Source organism: Cornus florida, unplaced genomic scaffold (assembly GCF_030987335.1).
Source record: "Cornus florida cultivar Cherokee Brave unplaced genomic scaffold, ASM3098733v1 CherokeeBrave_3.0.0_Hap2_Chr07, whole genome shotgun sequence".
NCBI lineage: Eukaryota > Viridiplantae > Streptophyta > Magnoliopsida > Cornales > Cornaceae > Cornus > Cornus florida.
The window spans coordinates 43,460,901-43,472,179 of NW_026775577.1; the positions used below are offsets into that span (position 1 = coordinate 43,460,901).

At 37.5% G+C, this 11,279-nt stretch overlaps 1 protein-coding gene across 1 annotated transcript; it reads right to left on the reverse strand.

Moving 5' to 3' along the window:
* Positions 1 to 10,164: 10,164 nt before the first annotated feature.
* LOC132316633 (uncharacterized) lies at positions 10,165 to 10,695 on the reverse strand. Its single transcript, XM_059815106.1, has one exon. The coding sequence runs from the start codon at positions 10,693 to 10,695 to the stop codon at positions 10,165 to 10,167; it is 531 nt and encodes a 176-aa protein (XP_059671089.1).
* Positions 10,696 to 11,279: the final 584 nt, after the last annotated feature.

The window sequence follows — 11,279 nt, forward strand, 5'->3', positions numbered from 1 at the left end:
TTGCGTTTTGTGTTCGTGTTGACTACGCGCTTCTTTCATCCTTATTAGAACCCATTTCTGGCCAAATTTTGAGTTTGGTTTTGAAGTCAAGTTGTGATTTTCATGGGTCCTCTTTGGAGTCTATCGTTCATGGCGTTGTCCCTGACGAAACCCCGAAGTATTGTCGGATTCGGAGCCGTTTCGTTTTGCTGACTTTTGAGATTTTCATCTCAAATTGAGGTAAAGGGTGTCTTAGGTTTATATTATTGTTGTATTGATTGTTTTATAAGCATATACAACTTGTGAGCATGCCTTGTTCAAGTTTTTAGAATTTAATTTAATTATTATTTTTGTTTAAGATTTAATTCTCATGATGCTAGGCAACTTAAAATCAAATTGTGGCATGCTAGAAATTTAGGCCTTGGTATGGTGGTTGATATATATTAAATTGGGGTTATTTGAATAAGAATTGCAAATTTTATTTAATATTTATCTTTTGTGAAAGTTTAATTCACCTAGTTGTATCAAGCATAGAATCAACTTGTAATGTGATAGTAAAGTAAGCCTTGGTGAGTTATTTAACATATATTAAATTGAGGACATTTAGATATGTTTGAAAATCTAGAGAAAAATTAATTAATGAGCTTAATTAATTTTATTTTAAGTGTGTTGGTCACTTAAATTGATATTGGAGGTAATAGGTTGATAATCCCTTGAAATGTGGTCTGTTTAATCACCTAGTGAGCATGTTACTAATTTGATGTAGAATTAGTACTTGAGACATCTTGAAATGGTAATTGGACTTAGCATGATATAGAATATCATTGACTTGCATAACTTGTTTAGATATATCTTGTGTAGGTGTATAACTTGTTAGAATATTACAATTGTTTACCTTGGAAGCTAGTTACTAAATTGGGACTTATTTAATACTTGTGGCTTAGTGTGGTAATGTGGTTCAATTGTTGTAAAATATTCTTGTTTTGGTGTATAAATTGCATATTGGAGGCTTGACATGTCATATGCTATCTAGACTTGAATTATAGGACATGGTTTGTGTGGATTCAACCTTATTTGTGCATGGCAGATGGTTTTATGCATTAGTGGATTTGGTATAAGTTTGGTCTAACTTATTGATTTTTGTATGAGTTTTGGACTTATTAATTTTGGAAAGCTTGTAAAGACATATTTCACGTGATGGCTAGGGTTTGGCTCTAGTACAGAGACAAGAGTCTTCTAAGTCATAAATGCGCACTAGGTAGTACCTTGTGAGTCGTAATTGCCTGGAATAACTTATGCATGTGCGCACTAGGTAGTGCCTTGTGGGTCGTAATTACTCGGAAACACTTGATTGGTCTAGTGACCACATGTCCTAGTCTTTCTACTTTGATTTCGCATTCAATTTCAAGTTGTTAATCATGGATTACTTGTAGCTTAAGAATTAATGCTTGCTTTGGATATTTGAATCTTACTTAGTATACTAGAAACTGTATACTTGTTTTGTGTATTTAGATCTCATATAGTGTACTTGAACTTGTATACTTGCTCTGTGAGTTTAGATTTCATTTAGTATGCTTGTGCCGTGTATACTTGTTTTAAGCGTATCTCTCTTAGCTTAGTATATTTGTGTCGGTATACTTGATTTACGAGATTTTCATATAAAATGCATACTTGTGTAAATATGCTTAGACATTGCATGACTTGTCTTAATGTGGTTTAGTATACTTGGAAATGTATGCTTGTATGTTGTATAACATGTTTAACATTGTTTAGTATACTTGAGCATATATACTTGTATGCCGTTGTTCACTTTAAATTGCATGAGTAGCTTAGGATGATCCCTGAGTCTCACTTGACATAGACGTTAGGTGGCATGAGCCCCTTTAACATGTTTCACCTTAAGGTGATATAATTGTAAAACGCTAGGTCGATGCATGCTCATCTCCTACGAGTAACTTTATGTTACTCACCCACGTAGTGGGGACATTTTTCAGGTACCGGGATCAAGATTCGGGATTCACATCATGCTTGGATGATTTGTAGACTTGAAGTTCTCATTTCTTGTAAATATTAGCTTGAAATGCCATTTATAACTTTATATGTCAAAATGTGTAAATTTGATTCTATTTTTGTAATGTGTGCATAAGTACACTCTTTACAATGTATTTGACATGTATGAGATGAGGCCATAGGCCAATGACATCTAATTTGTATCCTATGTAACTTTTAACTTCATGAAATATTATGAAAATATTGAAAAATGCCGAGTCATTGCTTCACTATGCTTGCATCGGGTGTGGGAATTCCATTTTTATTCTTTTATAGGGTCTTATAAATCATGTTTGAAGTGTGGCCAAGAGCCAAATGGTAATTTGAAATCATTTGATAATTTTGGTTTTCAAATTTCCCTTTTGTTGTTCATTTTTGCCTTTTTGCCCATTGGGGGGTCGGATTTTGTATCGGTGGTATTTTTAAGCCGTGGACTATTGTAGCGTGTCCAAATAGGTAAGTTACGTTTGCATGCATGGTTGTTTCCGGGCAAACCTTTTTCTTTGGTGCAATGAGCCTCCTATGGACTCATTTTGAAATTTTGTTGCATAATCTGATCTAAGGGCATTCTAGACCTTTCACATCAGTTTTAATTTCTTCTTTCGATATGGTTGAATAGAAAATGTGATTTTTGGGGGGGGGTTTCTTCTTCGTGTTCTTTCAAAAAATGTCATCTTGGTACCGAAAATCCCTCGTGAAGTTTCAGCTTCCAGTTTGCATTTTAGCAGCTTTTTGGACTTCATGACCAGATTTCATGGAGGGGCATTTTAGGCATTTTACAGTGAGTGTTTTTTGAATTCTCTTGCGAGTCATGTAGAAAACTCGATTTTAGGGGGGCTTTCTTCTTCATGTTTTTTCAGAAAAACTCGTCTTGACCTCCGTTTCAAGCCTCAGTTCTGGAAAACTTGCTTTGGACCCTTGCTATCAGCATGGGCATGCCATTGGGCGCCGGCATGGGCGCCGGGCGCACATGGGGCATGTCACGGCCTTCGTCGGGCCGCCGTGACGTCAAAACTTCAAACACTCGTTTCTCGCTCGTCCGGACTCCAAATCGAGTAAACTTTTTTTTGAACTTGATTAATTTTTCGCTGTCATTCCAACGGTCTTCTCAGTTGCACCCAGATCATCCTGGATAATTACCAGTTTACCCTTTTAGCCTTAAGTGCTCGTTTTTCTTCGTCATGCCGTTTCTCCTTCATCCGGACTCCGAATCATGCGATTCTTGAGTCCATCTTGGTTAGTTTTTCGTTGTCCTTCCAGCGGTATGCTCGGTGGCACCTGAGTCCACAGTTTTCAGAAATGACTATTTTGCCCCTGAGGGCTTATTTGTCATATTTTTGATCTTTTGCTTCCACATCAATTCTCATTGAGTTCCACAACCTCATAGAAGGTCACTCTGACTTCTTAGAGTCTTGTTTTCTGTTTTCGCTTCCGCAATTCGGATCTGTTATCGGGTCAATCTTCGGTTCATCACAAGACGCACTGGCTTGAAAAACCTGGGCCGTCACAGCAGCAATAACATCTTGACCAATGATAGGCCAAGCATGAGAGAAGAAAAATGAATTAAATCTATCAGAACCTGGACTCTTGAAGGGATGAAAAGAGAGGATGGCAGATCGGATTTCCAAGTCATTGGGAATTGAGGTAAGTGTTGGTATGCAGTGATTTGGAACCTTCTTGGAGATGAGGTGAGCAAATGATGACATACCTATGTACTGTTGGTAGCTTTGGCCAAGTATGGATTTGAAATGATTTAGAAATTCATGCTGCATATCTTCCCCATTCAGTTGAAGACCATTTGAATCAGTGATAGACAACACTTTTCTTCTATTAGCTTTGGAACTGAAACTCCTCATGAAGAATGCAGTATTTTGATTCCCCTCCTTGAGCCAATGGACTTGTGCCTTTTGTTTGAAGAACATCTCTTCAGCCAGTGAGAGTTCTGTGAACTTGCAAGCCAACTCCTTCTCATTTAATCTTAAGGAATCATCTAGTGGATTTAGGTCCAGGCTTCTTTGACAGAGAGAAAGCTCCACTCTACAAGCAGCAACTCTTGCTGAAATATCACTATAGGTTGTTTTGTTGAGCTATTTGAGGGGTTTCTTAATTGTTCTCAACTTTTGGACAAAAATAAACATCCTAGAACCATGGAACTCTCTCTACCATTCATGAGAGACAATGAGGAGGAATGCTGGGTCAAGAGTCCAAAAATTAAAAAATCTAAAGGGAATGTTTCTCTTTGGGGTGAGATTACCAAATCTAACAACCATTGGAGAGTGGTCTGATATGCCATAAGGCATGAATTAACACTCAGCTTGTGGAAATAGTGCCATCCAAGAATAATTCACCAGGACCCTATCCAATTTCCTTGATATGTTGGCGCATCCATAGCTCCCATTGGACCAAGTATGGAACACCCCTGAATACCTCAAGTCATCCAAACCATTTCTTTCTAAACAATCCATGAATTCATGCATTCCTACTGTCCATCTTAGTGCCCCTCCAAAAGAATCATTGACATGGAATAGGACATTGAAATCCCCCATCACAATCCAAGGTTCATTAGATAAACAATGTGAGTTCAAAGCTCTCCAGAGAGCTTTCCTTTCAACTGCTGTGTTAGCAGCATACACAAATGAGGCAAGAATTCTCTTCTTGAGATCAATCAATTCTATGTAGCAATTTATCACTTGATTATGTTCCACTGTAGAGATGAGAGAAATTTTTTGGGGTTCCACAAAATCTAGGCTCTCCCCAATACTGAAGTCAGATAGTTACATGAAATACTCTATTAAGGAGCACTAAACTTGTGAATAGCATGCATATTACTACTGTTGACCTTGGTTTCCAATATAGCTAACAAGCTAAGATCTGAGTTTCTGATAATACATCTATACTCTATTTGTTTGAGGGTAGAGTTTAACCCCCTTATGTTCTATGCTGCCCAATTCATTTGGAGGAAGTTGTTAGGCTGCAGAGACCCCTAAACCCTTTTAAGGAGACACCATTAACAACTGGTTTGGCCACCCTTGGCCTTCTTGTAATTTTTGAATGCTTAGTATGGGATGGTTTTCTTGGTTTAAGTAGCTTATCCATTATGGGAATGAGCTCTGAGTCCTTATGACTTTCAGGGGGATCTTTATCTGAGGGGCAACACTGGTCTTCATTATCATCATCCTTTGAAAGAGCATCAAATGAATTGGTAATCAAAATCTGTGAAGAGGGAGCTGGTATGACATTATGAGGCTTGAGTTTATGCTGAGATAGATTGATGACAAAGCTTATAGCCTTACTCTTGTTAATGGAATTACCAGGAAGATGTGGAAGAGGTAAAATAGGACTAGATGGTTTCTATGAGATTTGGGTGGCAGCAGCAACTTCAGGGATGTGGGTGATAGCATCAGTTACATTGGCATTGATCTCTGAGACAGTAACATCATCATTTGTAGCAACTTCATAGGGGGTTTCAAAAGGAATCACTGAAGTGGATGCTTTGACCTATGAAGGACAATTGTAACTTGAGAAAGGGCATGGGATTAGCTGACAAACACTTTTGCCTTTCCTTCTAGTAACAATCTGCCAATTATGAGGGTTTATGCTCTGGACATCCTTAAGCATCCTTGGGTTTGGCTTTTCACATTCATCATTGGAGTGGCCAAAAGAGGAGCAGTGTGAACAAGTGGGTGGTATCCATGGATACTGAACCTTAACAGTGGCAATGTCACCACATTTGAGTGTCACAGGGAAAGATTTTGGGAGGGGAGAAAAATGAGTGATTTCCACACAAACCTTAGCATTGTCAATCCTACTCCTCTCTTGTGTGTTAACATCAGCTAAAAAGGGTCTACCCACTACACTTGCTAAATAGCTCAGACCTTCAGGAGACCAAAGCTCAAAGGGAACATTGAACAACTTGATCCAAATTGAAATGGATTTGGTTCCTTCCAAAACTGGATGGTTAGCAGAATCATAGTGCCAAAGCCTAAGTGAGATGGCCTTTCCAGCTAAAAACCACTGATCACCCGCAAGTATGGAGTTATATTTATCAACAGAATCAAATTTGAAGAAGAAAGTACCTTTCCGCAAGCCCTTACCATCCCAGAGCTTGTGTGCACAGTCAGAGATTAGCTTGTATGGCATCCTTCTACTAAAGGTACCAACAATACAAGACTCCCAGTACCGTAGACCACAGTGCCTCACCTCCTCTGGTGGATTAATAAGGAGATAGTCATCCTTCATACTTGGTTCAAAGTACTGCATCTCCCAACATTGTGCCTGCGATTGAGCAACCGAGGCCCAACTTCTAATCTGCTGATCATTACTTTGTTGGGAGAAAGAGTCCAAGCAGTTAGTTTGACCAACTTTTCTATTTCCAGCAAGCGGACCAGGTGAAGAGGGTTGGTTAGGATATGATAGAACTGGTGGAGTCTGGTTGGGATGGAAGGAGAATGAGTGATTGCTTGGTTGAGATGTCATCAGATAATCTTGGAGAATGTGAGATTTTCCTGCAGAAGGGGGAGTGGGCTTTACCGTAAGACCAGGAAAAGCGGGTATCACCTCAAGATTCAAATTTGAACCAACAACTGTTTTGGGATCCGCAGCTGGTGGCGCGTGGTGATCATTGCTAGCCTCAAGAGCAGGTAGATCGTAGATGTTCGCCGGAATTGAGAAACTTGGCTCACCATTCATACCTGCTCCCAATTGAACTGCAGCAAGTGGACCATCAAATTTGCTTTTGATATAGATAAGTTCATCTTCCTTAGCTTTAAGGAGCTCAGTGAGACGAGCTACTTCTTCAATAAGCTCAAATTTTGAGGCTTTCATAATGGACGCATCTAATCCTTCTGGAATATAAACAATATCATCAATGACCAAATTAGAAGGATTAAGGATTTTATCCTGCTGGAGTGCTTTCATATCCCTTGCTTTAGTAAACCCTATGATAAACGGCTCTCGTGGGTTGAGTCTCTTCTTGCTCGGGAGAGATGTTACTGTAGTAACCTGAGTTTGCAGCTTACCTGCATGAGATGGTTGAGTGTCTGCAGGTTTGGAGGTTCCTTCTTGTCTGACTGTTTGAGCTCTATATGCTGGGGAAGCATTCTGATTTTTCAGCAAGTAGGAGGGGGGTTTCCGTGTGAGGAATTTGTGTGTGGAGGGGACTGGAGAGTGTAGTGAGGAAGGAGATGAGTGGGGAAGTGGTGGTAAATGATTATTGTGTTTTAGCTGTATGGAGTTTGGGAATGTGGCAGGGTGTGATGAAGGGGGCTTTAAATGTTTTGACTGAGGATGCTTGTACAGGGTTGGTTGTTTGGAGGTAGATACAATGGTGGATGAGCTGTTAAGTAATGATCTAAGGGGTTTGGTTGATGTTGGAAGATATTTATCCGAATGCTGGCCAAGATATGAAGGTGGCAATAGGGGTTCATACACTTCAATCTGCAGGGGAAAATTGGTAGTTGAGAAAGGTGGTTTGAGGTGGTTAGGGGCTGGGTTGTTCCGGAAAGGTCTCAGGGAGGCTGCATTAGTAGATCCTCTGAAGCTTAAAGTCACCTCTGTTACTTTGTCTTGTTGTTTGTGAACAAAGTAAAGAGACACTGCTATCTACCAATCACAGCTTCTTGTACCCTCCAGTACCTCAAAAATCAGTGAATCAGTTTTAAGTAATCAAGCAAGAGTGCCCATATGCTGCTCCACAAGCTTGTGCAAACAAGTTGTGAAATTCAGCCTCAGCTGAAATCCCCCTTAGATCAGCACAGTTTTTTTAACTTAATTGCTGCAAGTTTAGCTCGGACACAAGATTTGATTTGAGAGAAGATGTGATTAGGGCTAGTGTATGCATTTTTGAATGCTCTTCCATGTCTCTCCAACCAGAGATAGTAGATTGCTTGATAATGTGTATAATCCTGCCCAAGAATAGTGGTGAAATGGTTGAGGAATTCATTCTTGATGATGAAGGTTATGTAAAATCAAGAGGTGGGGGGAATTAAACCTCCTAAATACCATGTTAGTGGGAGTAGTGGGAGTTAAGCCTAAAGGTTATGTTAGTGTGAGTAATAATTGTTACACTTATGTTCATGTGGCCTATATATTCATATTCTCTAGTCAAATAATAGATGAAGTGGAATAAAATAATTTTTCAAGTATTCCTCTATATCATTCTCTTCCAAAATATTATTGAGTGTTGTGTGTATCTAAACCACTATTTTCAACAAAGTGATATCACAGAAAAAGTCCGAAAGTGGTCTAAGAGCAAAAGCTAACAAATTATACGCCATTAAGGTCAACCAATCTTTAGAGAGTTGTCATGATGCTCTTTTGATCGAGCTGAATAAACACTGCTAACTTAGGCCTAAAGCTTATAAAAAAAGTTATGCTTCATTTGCAACATTATTCTGTAACCCCTATAAATTAAATATATATATATATATATATATATATATATAAACCGTCATTTTATGTAAGATGTGAAATATTCTTCCAATGCCTGTTGAATTAATAGATCTCTTTTTCTAGCGACATTTGTGAACATGTTGTTCAGGGCAATAATCTCAATTAAAAAAAAATAAAAAAAAATTGTGAAAAATGAAGTAAAATAAAAATCTACCAATCATCTCTCTTTCTTGCTTGAATGTGGCAGAATTTAGAGGGGTAAAAATGCATATTGAGTATATCAATTGCTCCAACTCTTCAATTTAAAAAGAAATTTAAATTTTACAGGGTTTACTAACACTTAAAAATATTTAAACCCTTTGATGAATGTTTTAAGGAAAATGTTACCATGGGATATCATGAAGTCTTGAGATTTTCAAATATGCAAATTGTGGTCTAAATATTTGATTTAATGAAAAATCATTTATTTTATAAACGGAAATTGGTTCTGAAGACACACAACAAAGATTAGTTGGTCGTAGCTAGTTATATAATCAAGGCAAAATATTGTATATCTATGTTTTTCATTTAATCAAATAGTTGGTTTTGAATTTTCTCAGGAAAATGATAAATAGTTTGGAAGTCGGATACATCGGGGTTTTTTTTATGTGAGTCGTGAATGTTGTCATTATATTAAATGTGTCATTTTTAACTCACATCAATACAATGAAAGTCTAACTTTCGGACTCTATATCATAAGTTGTTCACTGATTTTAAAATCTAAAAGGCACACTTGGACATCTCATGAAAATTTTCTCCCACCAACTTTGTTGTTCATAACATGATAAAGTTGTGCCCTTAGACTGAAACAGCATCTAGATATTTTCGTGCGCGCTCAGATTTATCCAAACAAGAGAAGCATAATTTTCGTGAGGAACAAAGATTACTTTAAATCCATAAAGTAGGTTAATTATGAATTCACAAAGTAGGGTAACTTTGAATCCATAAAGTTGAAGAAAATTCACAGAGAATTTTAAAATATTATTGATAATTGATTTTTTATTTTTTTTTCTGCTCTCACAGTACATCTACTTATAATAAATAATAACTTAGTCACCAAGAAATCAAATACCTTAAGGAAACTAATTGCTTAAGTAAACTAAAAATACAAGGAAATTAACCTAATAATAAACTTCCTATAAAAAAAAATATAAACATAAAATAAATAAGAAACCTAACTATTAAACATATTAAACACTAAGGAACATGTCCTACATCACATAAGAATTTTTCGGTAACAATAAATCCTTTCAACCTTTTGACCTCTGATTCATGAGATTGTAAGATAAACTCAATATATGCAATCACCCTTAAATCACGTATACTAATACTATAATAACAATAATAATGTAATTTTAAGCTACTATGAGACATCACAGAATTTCCCTAAAGTTTGTTCAATTCTCCCACTGGCCTATTGATCAGTCATAACGCCCATAAGTCAACTAATTTTGTGTTTAAGATGGCTTGGTGAGTTAGCACTTCTGTTAATTTTGCTATGAGTCAAAGTTTGGGAGGTGAACTAACAAGAGCTCCCTCACTTAGGTCAACCACACTCATCAAACACACATTTGTCCTACCAAATCTTAAAAATCTTCAACATTTGTTCTCTATATATATACCCACAAGTCCATGTTTTTCTTAAACAAAAAGAGAACTTGCAGTAGTATTTCTTCTGAAAAAAAGCAGGGTGACCTTCAACTACTATCAATCTATGGCAGCTTCTAAGCATTCTTTCATTCTATGTTTGATAGTAGCATTATCACTTTCAAGCATCCATATGAGCTTCGCAGCTCGCAACCTCTTGCAAACCTCTCCAACTGCAACACCTACACTGCCTACAATGCCAACCATACCTCCTCTGCCTAAAGCAACATTGCCTCCATTGCCTGCCATGCCAACACTGCCTAAAACCACATTGCCACCGTTACCAAGTACCCCGCTACCAACCATGCCTACACTGCCTAAGACCACATTGCCACCATTGCCAAGCAACGCGCTACCAACATTGCCAACCATGCCCACAGTTCCTAAGGTGTCACTGCCTCCATTGCCAGCTACTTCACTGCCAACTATCCCGACCATTCCGACGACAATTCCTTCAATCCCAACCATCCCAACAACAATGCCAACAATTCCATTCTTCTCACCACCTCCATCCACAACTAGCCCATGAGATGCTACCACTCTGTTCATCTTTCTCCCAACTAGAGCATTGTATTTTGGTAGTGAGCCCATATATGTATCTGTTGTCTTGGGGTGTGTGAGGTTTTCCTTTTATTGATTTGTGGAGTCATTTTTGTATTATTTTACATGAAATTATTGTTTATTGTTGCTGAATGTAATTCCTTCTTTTCTGGTTTAATATTAATCCCTTAAGATCTAGAGACGATTCTTTTCTATTCATGTATAACCTAAAATTAAAGAAGAAAAACATACAACTGTGCGTGGGTAAACAGATTCATGACAACAGTTGTGCTAATTTTGATTAAAAGGCCTGACGATGTTTGAATCTTAACAATTGCAATCAGGAATATTTTTGGAGATGTACAAACAGTTAAAAATGTTTAGCCCTTTGATGAATGTGTTACTCTGGGGGATTTCAGGAATTGATGAGAGCTTCAAATAAAGTCAAGTTTTGTTGAATATATTTAAGTTCATGAATGTAATCTATTTTTTATTTTTTTGCTCAAAATTGATTAATAAGTTAGTTAACTAAGGTTAATCAGAGTTAAATTATAACAATTTCGAATCAACCAGTCTCAGAGAGTTGTCATGAGGGTGAGACTTGTCACGAGGCCTTCTTGAGCTGATTAATAAAC